This window comes from Chiloscyllium plagiosum, chromosome 18, assembly GCF_004010195.1.
Source record: "Chiloscyllium plagiosum isolate BGI_BamShark_2017 chromosome 18, ASM401019v2, whole genome shotgun sequence".
Classification (NCBI taxonomy): Eukaryota; Metazoa; Chordata; class Chondrichthyes; order Orectolobiformes; family Hemiscylliidae; genus Chiloscyllium; species Chiloscyllium plagiosum.
The window spans coordinates 55,606,694-55,622,608 of NC_057727.1; the positions used below are offsets into that span (position 1 = coordinate 55,606,694).

General features: G+C 39.8%; 1 protein-coding gene across 7 annotated transcripts in view; it reads left to right on the plus strand.

Annotated features, from left to right (window-relative positions):
- LOC122559107 (metabotropic glutamate receptor 7-like) overlaps window positions 1–15,915 on the plus strand; it is a 736,921-nt gene that overhangs the window by 405,102 nt on the left and 315,904 nt on the right. For all 7 annotated transcript variants that reach the window (XM_043708410.1, XM_043708414.1, XM_043708411.1 and 4 more), the window contains exon 5: window positions 6,232–6,369. In XM_043708410.1, coding sequence (XP_043564345.1) covers window positions 6,232–6,369 — 138 coding nt within the window. The remainder of the gene's footprint in view (window positions 1–6,231; window positions 6,370–15,915) is intronic.

Sequence of the window (15,915 nt, forward strand, 5' to 3'; positions counted from 1 at the left end):
ATCATTGATTTAGATTATGAATATCTGACTCCCAAGTATAGCATCTCTGGGGACCTGACTAGTCACATTTACTAATCTGAGAATAACCCATTTATATTTGTTCAGAGGCTTTAATCAATCCTCGATCGATGCCAGTGCATTACCCCCTCTTGTACACAGCTATCTCATAACATCACCTTTGTCTTTTGCTTTGGGTGCACTCACAATCTGATCTACTTGCTCCTCCTGCCCCTCTGTCAACTGCATAAAAACCACCACTTTCCAACTCCATTTTGTTCAGAAAGAGAGTCATACTGTACTTGGAACGTTAATTCTGTTTCTCTCTTCACAGAAATTGCCAGACTAGTTACGTTTCTTCAACACTTTTTTTTTCTTTTTAATTCAGATTTCCATCATATGCTGTAGTTTGCTTTTATTTGAAGGTTCATGGGAAATTTAATTGAGGTATTCAATTTATTGAAGTCTTTTGATAAGACTGAATGGACAGAAACTGTTTCCAGTGGTAGGGCGATCATTAACCAGAGAACGCAAGGCAGGAATGCTGGCAGGCTATTCAGCATTGAGTGTAGGCTTCTTTTTTCTTAGTACAGTAAGTTGTTATGATCTTGAATGCATTGCATGTAGGGATTGTAGGAATTCGGAGCACTAATACTAAGGAATGGTGAATATTTGTAAAGAGAGCTTTTGGAAGCCTATGGGGTTTGAACTGGGTGGAATCTGTGATTGGGTTGGATGAATGAGGTAATTGTTTCAAAGACCCAGCATGGACATAATGAGTCAAATGGCTTCTTTCTTCCCTCTTATTCTCATATCTGCATTCTTCTAATTCTGGCATCTTCGAGTTTGCAGATTTAAATTCTGCCCAATTAGTGGTCATGCTTTTGCTTGTCTGCACCCAAATGTCCAGTTTCCCCCCCAATCCTCATTCCTTTGTTATCTTTTTTAAATCTTTTAAGATGCTCCTTAAAATATTTCACATTGACCTAGTTTTAGATATTTGTGGTCGCTTAATCATCTGCAGTTCAATAGCAGCCAATGCTTTGTAATGTCCCTGTAAGGCACTACTGGTATTTTATTACATTGAAGCGAGCTATATAAATGCAATTCATTCTTACAGTGTGCATTGTGAATATTGATATTCATGAAATGAAATACCAATAAAGATAATTTGAAAAGTGCCATAAATGTTTGAACCTTTAGATCTGAAGTTATCGCTGAGATAAACAGTTTCCATCAAAATAATCGTAAGCTTTTTAAGAAAATAAAATTTACCCGAGCATCATAATGTTTTTATAATGGAGTCCATTGCCAAAATGGCAGCCTGGCAATGCTTATCAATTGAGAACAATCAATAACATCAATTTCTTTTCTTATAAAATCACATTTATAACACAGGTTGGATATCAAATCATCACAGCTTGAGTTGTTTAGTTATTGTATATCACTGTTGAAATGGCTTTGATTTTCCTCAGTAAATTGAAGCCTCTGTCAATATCTCTCATAGATTATGAAATGATAGGACTCAGTTTCCATTTCTTGTTTGTCATTCTCTCTACATCACTGCAGTAGTGCATGCAGCAGCAGATATGTTAAGACAGGCAAAGTACAATTTATTTCTCTTTGGCATGAAGAATCATGAGCAGGGACTGTGAAAATAGCTTTAAAAGCAACAGAATAAAATAGTGGAAAAGATTTGCTTCTGCTGCCCAAGTAATTCTCAGGTGGTCCAGTTAATAACATTGGCTGTTTGCGAACTGCTTTAAAAAGTTGTTTAGGGTTTTTACAAGATTGACAACTCACGGCAGCAATTTCCCTGAATGACTGAGTATATGCCGTAAGTGGCAGAAAAAGGATGGAAAGCAGTTCAGCTTCAATTCTTGGTCTGTGCTGAGTGAGCTGATCCAGAGCGGGTGACTGTATGGACACTGCAATTGGCCTCAACCTCCCTGGTAAGATGGTAGGGATTGAAATCAGTGTCTGAATCTTATTTGCTTTTCACGAACCCTTGTTGGTGCGAGTCTGAGCAATGAGGCAAATAACCTCCTTTTCATTGGTCAGTAAGGTTCACAGCTGAATCATGAGAATGCAACATACCAGAGAGAGTGGTCAAGGAGTGTAAATTGTCAGGAGATTACATGAAACTGGGGAAAAGAAGGAAAATGTAAACGCTCACTCTCAAATGCTGCCTTGTTTGGTTTGGTGTGTGGTCGCAGTGAGTTATCATTCGGCAGGGAACTGCACCCCAGGGCCTTAGCTAAAATGTCGGAGATTAGATCAGCGTCAAGCAGATCAAAATGTGAAAGGTTTAGGATATATTAGAAAGGGAAAATAACAAGACATTTGTACTTCCATGGCTGTTCACTTGCACAGAGCTAATTCAAGTTTAAAATTTAACTTTGAGTGTAGTAGTACATATGCGGATAATGATTTGCTCAGCTAATTGTGTGCACCTATACAGGGTAAGCACGGACCTCTGTATGTGATGATGGCATATGCATATATGATCAAGAAACAGGTATAGGCCATTCAGCCTCTGAAGCCTGCTTGCTTGCTGTGCCATTAAATAAAATTACAGCTGATCTGATTGTAATCTCAAATCCACATTTCCCACCCTATCCTTGTAACTTTTCAACCCCCCTTGCCTTATCAATAATCTATCCACCACTTTCTTAAAATACTCTGCTTCCACCACATTTTCAGGAAGACGGTGCCAAAGACTGTTAACCTTTGGTGAAAATAAAGTGTCACAACATTCCATTTACAAAAGGGCAACCTCTCATTTTTAAACAGTGACCCCCAAAGTTCTAGATTCTCCTATCGTGTTCAACTTAAATACATTTAGAATGTCAGCAAAGAAATAGTCTGCCAATCTAGAAAAGAACACATGAAGTTTTCCCAAGTAAATTTCTTGAGCACCAGAAATATTTCCAAATGCAACATATAGTATAACATTTCAGTTATTGTCCACTGAGATTATGACTGATATGATATAATGCATTGAGTTATAATAACCACTTGCCTTATAACCTCTTAGAATGTAAGAAATAATTGATCTCGCCACCACCTCCCTCTTCCCACATCCTGACCCTGGTTCCAGCCAAGAGGTCAATGTCAATTTTGTTTCTGGAAACCCAACTATGACTGGTCTGTGTGTGTACACTTCTCCTGTGGGTGATTTTGCTAAATACAATGTTGTTAGAGGGAATGACTAAGATTGCGCTAATCATTGCTCATTTGTAATACAGTCTTTGACATTTTATCTAACACACACATTTCAGTTGGAATACACACGTGAAGAATGACAAAGAGTTTTATTTATTACAACAGCCATTTACTGGTGACATGCCACATGTGGTAAGAGTTCCATACAAAACAAAGAGATGAGATCCCTGGTAAATGTATGGATCAACAAGTTGGGTCTGATATGAGTTTGATTTGAGTATGTCTTTGGTTGTAGAAACACATTTTGCAATGTCCTGATTATAGTGCAATATCAATGTGATATTTCTCTCCTCCTATCCTTGTGCTAAAGGTTTCTCCTGTGCTGTAAGTTCCATCAAAATTGAATCTATTCAAAATGTACATCAGAAAACATTGACTACAATAAACAGAAAACACATGCTCAATTTTTTTAAAGTCTTTGAAAAAAGATTTTTCATGTCCTCTATACCCTCCTTTAATAGAATGGTTTAGCAGTGTTGAAGATAAACACACTCTTTGATTTGGGTGATTGGTTTGTGTGTGTCCTAATTCTATGTTTTAGTGAATATCGCGGTGCTCTGTGCTCATGGTTAGTTAAAAACTGAGCTCCGTAAGGATGTTGCATTATCTACCCAAACCGTCACTGTTTATGTGAAAATGATAGAGAACATGAAAGCAAACATGTCTCTAAGTCGTAGCATCTGGTATGACCTTCAATACCACTTATCCAGAAATGCAAGAACTTCCTGACCGTGATTCAATTGGCTGGAATTTCTTTGCTGGAACAAGGTATTATGTGACAACAAGGCTAAGGGATTGTGTTAACTATTTTCTTTGTTTGCTGCTTAATTTAGTTTTCTGCTTTAGCAAAAGACTGTTGTAGAGTCATGGAGTTATACTGCATGGACGCAGACCCCTTGGTCCAACTCATCTGTGCTGACCAGATATCCTAAACTGACCTAGTCCTGTTTGGCCCATATCCCTGTAAACACTTCCTATTCATATACCCATCAGATTCCTTTTAAACATGGTAATTGTACAGTCTCAACCACTTCCTCTGGCAGCTCATGCCATACACATTCCAGCCTCGGCATGAAAAATTTATCCCTCAGGTCCTTTTTATATCTTTTTTTCTTTCACTTTAAATGCTCGCTAGTTTTGGATTCCCCTACCCTAGGAAAACTCTTTCTATGCCCCTTTATGATTTTATAAGGTCCCACCTTCACCTCCGCTACAGCGAAAAAAGCCCCAGTCTATTATAGTGAATTCATTGAATTCACCATGATCAAAATTCTCAGGATTATCATTGGCCAGAAACTGAAGTGAACCAACCACACAAACACTGGCTACAAACGCAGGTTAAACATTGACTTTTGCAGCAAGTAACTCATCACCTGTCTCCCAAAGGTATTGCCACCGTTAACAAGAAACAAATCAGGAGTGCGATGGAATACACTCCATTTGCCTGGATAAGTGCCAATCCAACAGGCCTCAAGCAACTTCATATGCCATACAGGACAAAGCAGCCTGGTTAATTAGCATCCCATCCAGCACATTCAATATTCACTCCTTTCATTTCCAGTGCACATTGTCGGCAGATAGTACCATCCGTAAGATGCAATGCAGAAACTCACCAAGCCTCTTTCAACAGCCCCCTCCATAACCATAACCTGGACAAACTCTTAGAGCTACGTTTACAATATCCACCACCCCCACCACAGTCTGCAAATTCACCTCTGAGCCATGCATCATTCTGACTCGGAAATATATCACTTATTGTTTTTTACTGCTGGAACTCACTTTGGAACAGCACTGGGAGTTTCCTTATTCCTGATAAAGGGCTTTTGCCTGAAATATCGATTTTCCTGCTCCTCAGATGCTGCCTGACCTGCTGTGCTTTGCCAGCACCACGTTAATCTTGACTCTAATCTCCAGCATCTGCAGTACCCACTCCTGCCTGGTTTCCTTCTTTCTAACAGCAGTGGTTCATCACCTTGATTCCCAGCCTCAAGGTGAAGCCTGGCACAGTCTGTTATTCTGAAATCTTACTTCTCTATATTTACTCAGTTATTGCTGGATCTTTTATTTAATTATTTATCTAATTTTTCATACCCTAAGAATTTGGACTTAAGAATTTGTACCTAGGTACTTTGGTTGCTAAAATGGAGCCCTAAGTGGTGACTTGTAAACTTTTCACTGTAGTCATGTGAGTACCTGGTGCAATAAAGCTAATCCAATACAAATGAAATCTGGAAAGGAAATCTGGTGGTTAAGAAGATTTTAGCACATTTACCTTCATTGCTCAGACAATTGAGTATAGAAGTTGGGACGTCATATTGAGATTGTACAGGACATTGGCGAGGCCACTTTTGAAGTACTGTGTCCAGTTCTGGTCACCCTGTTACAGGAAGGATATTATTAAATTGGAGAGGGTTCAGAAAAGACTTTGCAGAATGTTGCCAATAATGGAAGGTTTGAGTTTAAGGATAGGCTGGGATATTTTCCACTGGATCCTAGGAGGTTGAGGGATGGCCTCAGAGGTTTATGAAATCACGAGGGGCACAGGTAAGGTGAATAGCAGAGGTATTTTCCTTTGCAAGGGCATATTTTCCAGGTGAGAGGAGAAAGGTTTAAAAGGGACCTAAGGGCAAACCTTTCACAGAGTGTGATTCATGTGTGAATTGAGCTGCCAGAGGTAGTGTTGGATGCAGCTACATTTACAATATCCAAAAGACATTTGGACAGGTACCTCAATAGAAAAGGTTTAGAGAGATTTAGGAGAAAGTGGTTGAAGGGCTTTTGCCCAAAACGTCGATTTTCCTGCTCCTCAGATGCTGCCTGACCTGCTGTGCTTTTCCAGCAGCACACTCTCGACTTAGAGAGATATAGCTCAAATGCAGGCAAGTGGGACTAGTTTAGCTTGGGAAACTCGGTCAGCATGAACAAGTTGGATAGAAGGATTTGTTTCAGTGCTGTATGACTCTATTACTCAATGAATCTATACATGATCTGTGTTCTCTTTCCCACTAGGTTTTGACACTTATTTCACAAGTCGGACTTTGGAGAACAATCGAAGAAATGTCTGGTTTGCAGAGTTCTGGGAAGAGAACTTTGACTGCCAAGTGACTCGAACAGGATCGAAAAAAGACACAGCAAAGAAATGCACAGGTTATCTTTCTTTTTGTCCTTTGTTAGCATTAACTCTTCCAAGTAGGTCTCACTACAGCAGCAGCTTAGACATAATATCAGTAATGAAATTTGATCAAATTGTGCAGACAATGGAAAGTGTGGTGTAATGTAACAGTCAGACTGATTTTATTCTTTCATATTTTATGTGGTGACAGCTTCCATTTTGTCTTTCAACTATTAATAATGTAAACATTCTGCATATTGAAGTTTAACATTCTCACAAAAGCAGAAAATTGATTTCATTCTGACTTTTAATACAATAGATGCGTCATTATTATTGATGTGTAATAAATTGGCTGTGGAAATGAATGAATTACTCTGCAACTGAGTGTAGTCACTTGACGTACAAGATTAGATATTAGGAACTCTTTCTGAATTTGATTTACCAAAGTATTAAACATGAAAATTGATAGGATGGTTTGATCTTCACCGCAGAAAGCAGCATAGTTCAAGCTGATGGGATTCTATTTTGGCTAGTTTTTTACCCTCCTTTTGTTGGATGTGATGCAATGCAACAGAATTTGGTTCCATAGTTCCTCTTGGTATCTCGAACGTGGGATCACTCTTCTATGGCTGCAGCTAGGCACAGAGGTGAGGTCATTCACCTAGCAGGACAGCTGAGCTAGTTTCATTCCTCACCTCAGGGTGTACCTTCCAACAAGCTTTACACCCTAGAAAACTAGAATGTAGCCTTTTTTGTTTGCTATCAGAGCCTACAGCAAAAATGCAATGCCTTTTAACATTACCTTGCTGACGTTGTAGAAGGTTCTGAAGCGGTTGATATTGGTGGTTGCATTAGGCTCCAGCAAAGCTGAAGTCATGTAGCATTGAATGGAGAATTCACAATCCCAATGGGGATGTCATCCCTGACTCTGGATTGTCTTAATAATTATGTCTAAGAGTTAGTGTAACTTGTATTTATTGTTGTGTATTGCTGTTGAGACAAGCACTAATTCTTGTTAAGCCTCACAAGTGATTCATCCTAGGCCACAGTTAACTGAACCAACCTTTAAAACCAGTGTAGAAGAGAGGATTGGTGTCAACACCCTACCCCGTGCAAAAGCTGCCAGTTGAGATCAGATAGCAGCATGGCTGAAGAACCAAATCTGAGACGTTTGTACCTGATATAATGCTTTGCCTGAGAGAGAACATGAGAGAGAGCTTTTCTACTTCACCACAAGTTTGGTTTAATTCTGTGATGAATCTAGTCACAGTTTAATTAAAGAGAATACCACTGTGATTGCTCCGCTGTGGCATCGTAAAATGAGTTGTTTGGTTATTTGACATGGGATCTCACTGTCATTTGCATGGATATTCATTTACGAATGTACGGATGTTTCTTTCCCTTGCTGGTCCTGATACCTGTGGAGGATATACCCATTAGACACTGAGCAAGGTGGGAAAGACAAGAAGGCACATTTTCTCCAAAGTGCTCCTCTGTCCTTCTTAAAAAAAAAAGTAGATTTAGATAAAATACATTGTTAATAATAAAAATGCACCAGTGTGGCTCATAGCAGAACCTGGGAAGATTTTGTTTGCTCAATTTGGATGGGTGAAGTTTGGCTCTTGGGTCAATTTGAAGATCTAACCCCCCAACCTAATTGCTGAATGTTGAATTAGCTCTGATGGAAAGGGAATCTACAACTGCAGCTTGAATAAATGGTCCACATTATTTTCTAAGCCAATGAGATTTTTGATTTTGCAGTACAAAAGAGTGTGGAAGAAAATAAGACATGGAACAGCATATAATACTTCTTCCCATTAAAGAACCTTGATGAGTTTTGGATTAATTGGGATGGCTTCGGGTAGAGAATGTGGAATATAGAAACTGTACCAAGCAGCAGTCTTGGCATGATGGAGCAAATGTTCACTTTCTTGTTGTAGGAGTCTATGCAGCGTTTTCAGAAAACTTAAACTGCAATAAGAATGTTCTATATGTGAAGTAAGTTAGAGATCAGAATACTACTTCTTATATTTTGATTTGAAAGCTCAAGGGAATGGATGGGGAGTGCATACAGGAGCCCTTAGTGTGGAGAGAACAGTATGGAAAGAAGGCTGATCGCTAGATCTACAGATAGCAGTTACACTATTTGATATAATAGCTCAGGCAGATAAAAAGGCAACATTTTTATTCCCTTGTCAACAACATACAAAATAATCTTAAAAACAGAAGTGACTAACTAGTCATTTGCAATGCTCTGAGGAAAAGGGAGTGGGATCTACTGACTTGTTCTTGCAGAGAACTAGCATGTCTTTGACAGATCGAATTAATGTCTTCTGTGCTCTGTCTTCCTGCAACTATTCTTTGATTTAACTTTTTGCTGTTTATGGGACCTAATAGTGACCATATTTCCCTGTCTATAAACAGTAATAGAAGTTCAAAGTTAATTCGGTGACCATCGGGGCAGTGAGCTGTTTGCAGGAATGTTAAGGTGTGACATAAGGACAATTCCTTCCTCTTGGAGTCTTTTCTCCCCCAACAAATTTGCTTATTGTGTATATATAGTCCTTGTGTTCACTGCCTTAAGGAGATTATCGAACTGTTTAATAAGCCTTTTATTCAAAAGGCATTTGCAAGATATTTAGATGAATGTATTACTGGCTGATTTAAGGGAAAAAAATTGAAGTTGTTTTTTTCCTTATTACATTTTCACCTTCAACTCAACTTTAATAAATTGTATCCTATCAACTTAAGTCAACGTATTTTCATTTTCTATATAAGTTGTCCTTCTAGCCTCTCAGACAAATTTGCAGAGAATGCAATCACTGCTTTAATGAATTGAGTGTCTCCCAAGGATCCATTGTTTTCTGTGTAATTGATTCAATGTTGATGATAGAATTGCAGTATTAGCAGCTGTCATTAAAAATAATTATGCGTGCTGCTTCTTGAAGTGGGTGAACAGTTAAGTGAACTCGGGTGAATAGCTGTTGAGTGAGGTGGAAAAGGTTAGGCGAGCTCTGATGTCACCAGTCTCAGAACCCAATTTGCTGATGACTGCGACATCCTGAAGGCTGGAGCCAGGTCCAAAAAGTGCATTAGACTTTGAAAGCTCATGGAAATTTTTGATTTCTCTCCCAAATGGTCTCTTATAACTTAATTTTCAAACTATTAAGTTTGAAATAGCAAACCTGCAATTATCTCCAATATTTCTTAAAATGCCAGATGACAGTCTTCAGCCAATTAGGTTAATTCCACGTGATATTTAAAACAGCTGCTGGATTCTGCAAAGGATTGAAACTCTGTACCTGACAATGTGAAGACTGCCCGGTATGTCCTGTACACATATAACAGGACAAATCATGAGGGGCATGAATAGGATAAATAGACAAAGTCTTTTCCCTGGAGTGGGGGAGTTCAGAACTAGAGGGCATAGGTTTAGGGTGAGAGGGGAAAGAGATAAAGGAGACCTCAGGGGCAACTTTTTCACACAGTGGGTGGTACATGGATGGAATGAACTGCCAGAGGAAGTAGTGGAGGCTGGTACAATTGCAACATTTAGAAGGCATCTGGATGGGTATATGAATAGGAAGGGTTTGGAGGGATATGGGCCAGGTGCTGGCAGGGAAGACTAGATTGGGTTGGGATATCTGGTCAGCATGGACGAGTTGGACCGAATGGTCTGTTTCCATGCTGTACATCTCTCTTTGACTCTATAAATCCGATCCAGCCAATTACCACTGCATCAGACTACTCTTGATCATCGGTGATAGAATTTGTCATCATCAGTGCTATCAAGTAGTATTAACAGTGTCATCAACTAGTATCTGCTCAGTAACATTAAGTTTGGTTTCAGCTCCTGAGCTCATTATAACCTTTGATCAAACCTGGATAGAAGAGCTGAATTCCAGAGGAGAGAAAAGAGTGACAGCCCTTGACATTAAGGCTACATTCGGCCAAGTGTGGCATCAGCATGCGTGGGTGGCAAACTCACCACTGGGTGGAGTCATACCTGGTCCATAAGAGGATGGTGTTGGTTGTTGGTCAGTCATCTCCGCACCAGGGCATCTCTGCAGGAGTTCCTCAGGGTAGTGCCCTAGGGCCAACCATCTTCAGCTACTTCATCAATAACCTTCCCTCCATCATAAGACCAGAAGTGGTGATGCTAGCCAATGATTGCACAATGTTCAGCACCATTTGCAACTCCTGAGATACTGAAGCAGACCATGTCTATGTTCTTTATGTCCAAAAGCAACAATGTGTGGACAATATCCAGACTCAGTGCTGATAAGTAACAAGTAACATTTGCAGCAAAAAAGGCCATCTAATGATCATCTCCAATAAGAGACTGTTTAACCACCACCATCACTGAGTTCCCAGGGGCTATCATTGACCAGAAACTCAACTGGACTCAGAAGTAGCAAGTCAGAGGCAAGGAATATTGAGGCGAGTAGCTCACCTCCAGACTCCCCAAAGCCTGCCACCATGTACAAGGCACAAGTCAAGGAAATTCTCCCAACTTGCATAGATGGGTGCAGCTCCAACAATACTCAAAGCTTGGCATCATCCAGGACAAAGCAGTCCAGTTGACTGGCGCCACATCCACTCCTTGCACTACCAATGCTCAGCAAAGCTGTGTGTATACTATCTGTAAGATGCATTGACAAAAATCACCAAAGATCCTCAGACAGCAATGTTCCAATCCCACAACCATTTCCACCTGGCACAGTAAGTATAGCAGATTCATGGAAATACCACCACCTACAAGTCCACCCCCCAACACCACCACCCCCCCCCACACACACACACACTCCCTGCAAGCCACAAACCAACCCGAGTTGGAAATATGTCGTTGTTCCATTTCTGTCACTGGGTTAAAATCCTGGAATCCTTCCCTAATGGAATTGTGGGTCAACCAACAGCATATGGTCTTCAGCGGTTCAAGAATGCCAGCCAGTGACCCCCATGAGTGAATTAAAAGAAGATCACTTAACCAAACAAAAATGAGAACATTCTGCTTCATTCCATGAAGCTCCCTCCTTTCGATATTTTCATGTTCTATTAAGCAAAGTAGCCATTTGCTGAAAGTGTGACATAAATGGGTGACTAATAAAAGTTATTCCTGATTTGAACCCAATTTCAGTGGACTCCAAAGCCCACTCTGATCTCAATTAACCCAAGATGTAAACATCTACTAAGTTAAGCATTTTGTCAATCCCTGGGGCAGAAAGTCAGGGTGGAATAGATTTGGAGATATAAGCCATGTTAACTCATTGCATCCTTATTCCACTGTAGAAAGTCTCCGCTTTGTGTCAGCAAGTACAAATGAATGAGTGTCGTTCATCTATCACCTCCAACTATTCCAGCATTGTGGATTTAAGCTATGGCTTTGTAAAACCTACATGTGGATATCTGTCCTTAAACTGCCCCCCATGATTTTGCTGGAATTCCCTCAGTACCATGGCATTGCCTGGCATCCATATGATGGTAATTAGTTAGGATGTTTTATATTGTAATAGCTCTGCTTTTTGACACAAACCAGTTTTTATTATTTTCTGGGTACTGTGACTATGTGGGATTTTGTATTTGGTGGGTTCAATCCTATTCTTTATTCCTTTGAAAAGTTGGAGGGCACTATTGCCCATCAGACTAAGTGGCCACTTAGCTAATTTGTGTTGTGTCATGCCTTACTCTGTACTAAATAGCTGTTAGACATTGTCTACAATGTAATTACATAAATCTCTGCTGGCTAGGAAGCAATTTGGTGTGAGTTCATGTCATGAAAGTTCCATAATATGCAAGACTATCTTTCTTATATTCTTGGGTGTTCTGAACATGGTAGGACCCCTTCCTGGATTAACAGGAAGCTGCCCATTCTCATGTGTTAATAAAATTTCAGTAGGGAGTGAATTAAAAATAAAAGCTCTCTGCAATAAAATAGATAGCAACAGCATTGACGAGGTTAACAGTTGGAATTGATCCCAAAGCAGAACAGAAATTAAATCAATTCAGGATGGGTCAGGATCAACTCAAATTGGATTGATTCTGACAGAATTCCATCTGGATCTCATCCTAAATTAATTGTGAAGATGCTGCGCACCTGTTTGATATGCTAATAGAGAATTTGGATTCACATAATAGCATTCATCAAGGTGAAAGTCAATTGCTTTCACAGTTGGTCAAAAATGCATCAGCAAAAGATCTCCGTTGTTAGAAGTTGCATCTCCTGATGTGCAAAGTTTTAGATGAGCTTGTAATATACTAAGTTTCCTTGTATCTGTTGAAGAGATTTGACCATTTTAATTGATAATCGTGAAAAATTCCTGAACTGGAGAATTATTGACACAGCAAGGATTTTTCTCCTTCCTTGGCTAATGCTTCACTTGGCTTGCCCTGGACCAACTAGCATTTCTAAGTTTTCCCTGGTCTCGAAATTCCCAAGGTATAGTTCCATTTCAAAGGCAAATGTTCGCAGTTGCAATTGGAAGAAGAAGGCGGCTAAATGGTGTCATACATCTCTGTTGAGGTTATGTGGCCCACTGTCTGCCTTCCAAAATCTGAGGATACGAAAGGTCTAGTCTTGGTGCAATCTTTGTGGCCAAGAGAGGAAAGCAATCCTTTATTCGGCCCCTTGTTGTTTGCTGTTTTCATTTTACATTCTGAGTAAGCCACCTGAAATATCAATTTCTTTCAGGCATCTTTCTGAATATACCTCCTCTCAGAGAAAAGAGAGCAAGCATAGGAAGGGCACTTTGTGGCTGCCTCATTTCCACGTGACTAGAATAACTGCAATTGTGTTACTCACAAGCAAGGGAAAATGAGCCCTTTTGTTTTAAATGTTGCTGTGAGGTGGAAATATTGTGGAACACAATAGTGGGAGTATTGTGGAAATCAATCGTATGAACACAGACCAGATGGTAGCACTTCGTTTATAATCTAGCTCAACACCAGCAATTTTTGCTTAGTTACCAAAGTGCAAGGGCTAGGTACTTGCTCAGAGGATGGTGCTGCAAGATTCCACGAATTTGAACAAATAATAAAAATTTTACTGTTCAAAATTAGAATACATGATTTATGTTCTAACACACAGAATCTATCTTCTAATATCCAGAATAATCTGAAAAACATTTAGATTACTGGCAAACTGTGGCCAAACACCCCACAAAGCACATCAAATAGGAGCATGCAATCAATGCAAGTCCCACTGATTCTTCAGCAACTTCACAGTCACTGGGGAGCCCCATGTATCATCAAATCTCTTGAAAGCTTTACAAAGAATTCTGTTTTTTTTTCTCTTTCAAAGACCTAGCTTTCAAGCTTCCTCAAAGCCCCCATATCATCATTGACAGCCTCAAGGGTGCCTCACATTCTGGTAGTTCACTCTCCTGGTCAGGACTCTGCTGCTCTGGATCCTGCAGCACTCCAGCACGTACTCACAGCTACCACTCAAGGTCTTTACAGAGACCTGATTTTGTCGAAGTAGAATTGCTCTGAATTTCTAAGAACTCTGTTCCTGCTCGGCTGCACAAAGCAAACACTACTTATGGGCTTCCTTTACGATCAACAGCAGATAGTTTCATCAAAGACCCCCCACAGTTCTCAAGGATTTCCTTCTGCCCTAACACTAACACTGATGCAACATCTAACTCCCTGGATGTCTCTTGGCACCTATTGACAGAGTAACGCGTGAACCGTTCTGCCGTTCTAAGGCAGCATTGAATGCTACTGATACTTTGAAACAGTCAAATGTAGCCATTATTTGAAACTACTTGTCGGGTGACTCTTACAACATGCTATGACTGCTGACTTACACAGTACAAAATGGATACAAAACGTGATTGTCCACTATGCAAGCTGGCTCAAGATACATCAGACCAAGATGTAGATGTGAGCCATCTATGTAAGAACAACCTTTAGGAAAGGGCAGTTTTCAAATGATGAAGTAACACAGGTCTATGGAGAAATGTTTTCTTGTTTGTTACATTATGTATCATTTGCAAATTTATATAATCGGTTTTTGATTCTAAAATTTTTGGGACTATCGACATAAATTGTGGTCCCAGCACTAACCATGTGGACTCCCTCATTCCATGTTCTGATATTTTGAATGGCTATGCTTATTACCGAGTCCCTACTTTCTGTCTTGCACCTATGCATCCATCCTGTAGTTCCCTCTTGACATTGCATGCTCTGAATTTATTTATTGTTTTGTTATGTGGCACCTTATGCAAGGGTTTTGTTTTTAAATGAATCCTGATGTGATCTCTCTCAAACCTCTTCACAGAATTAAATGGAGTTGAGTCAGCAAGACATGCCTTTTTTGAAATCCTGCTGACTATTCACGGATGTGTTTTGATTTCTAGATGCTTTTCTATTTTCTCATTTAGTAGGAGTTGCATTACTTTTCCCCCCCCATCCATGTTCATTCAGTTCACCTTTAGTTCCATTCAATTGTCCTTCAGCGGTAAAGCCAAAATTAGTTGAATAATTTTGAAATGAACATGTGATAAGGCACTCTTTAGCGATCATACAGTTCTTCCTTGAACTTTTCCATTGCCTTTACAAATAGACTATTTTAAAAAAAGTGCAGGAACGTTACCTCTGCCAACCTTTGGTGTTAGGGGTTAGTAAAGTTCATGTCCTATTTGGATACTTATAGTTAGCATTATGATTTACCAAGCCCGCCGCCCCCGCAACAGCTTGAAAGAAGCTCTGGAATAATTTAATTTCAGTTGAATTGCTGGTGTCTGAATACAAAATTAGGAGATCCCGTGTTCATGTTTTCTTTCATTTGCTGCTTAAGCTGGCTGTTGGAAGATTCGATGAAGCAAGAAAATGGAAATTGAGGGCAGAATTTTAGGCTCTAAGCGGAGAAGATATGGAGGAGTGTAATCTCATGTGAATTTTGTGCTGCTGGCTGGCATGTCTATTTCCTAGGTCGACCCCACAAGTCATGTTTACCTGGTTTCCTTGATTAGGGACCAATTGGGACCTGTTGTCAGAGATTGTCTAGTAACTTTGGCCTTTCGGGTTCCTGGAGATATTGGTTGCTCCATCGTAGGGCTTGCAGAGAAAGATAGATATCATTGTGGACTGCACAGGCTCATAATATATCAATACATCACACTGATTCTTTAAAGAAAATGGTTTCTTTAATGAATTATTTCCTTTTGAAATGTTGACTCTTTTGCTCCTCCGATGCTGCCTGACCTCCTGTACTTTTTCCACCGCCACACTTTATCAACTCTATTTCCTGCTTCAACTATTATTCACAAATCTATAAATATGCATGCTTGTCATGATTATTTTTCTTTTCCTTGAAAATACACCTTCAAATTGAGTTGAGTAATTGAGTTGTAAAGCCTTCCTGATGGGCGGACCATTTAGGACTGTGAAAGAGGAGAAATTTCTCTATCCAAAGTATGTTGAGCCAGTGGAATTCTCAGCTACAGAAAGTGGTTGAGACAAAAATATTGAATGTTTTCAAGGAGATAGATATAGTTCTTAGGGCTGAAGGGATCAAAGGATATGGGGAGAAAGTGGAAACGGGGGACCATATTGGTTAGGCAGGATTATATTGGATGGTG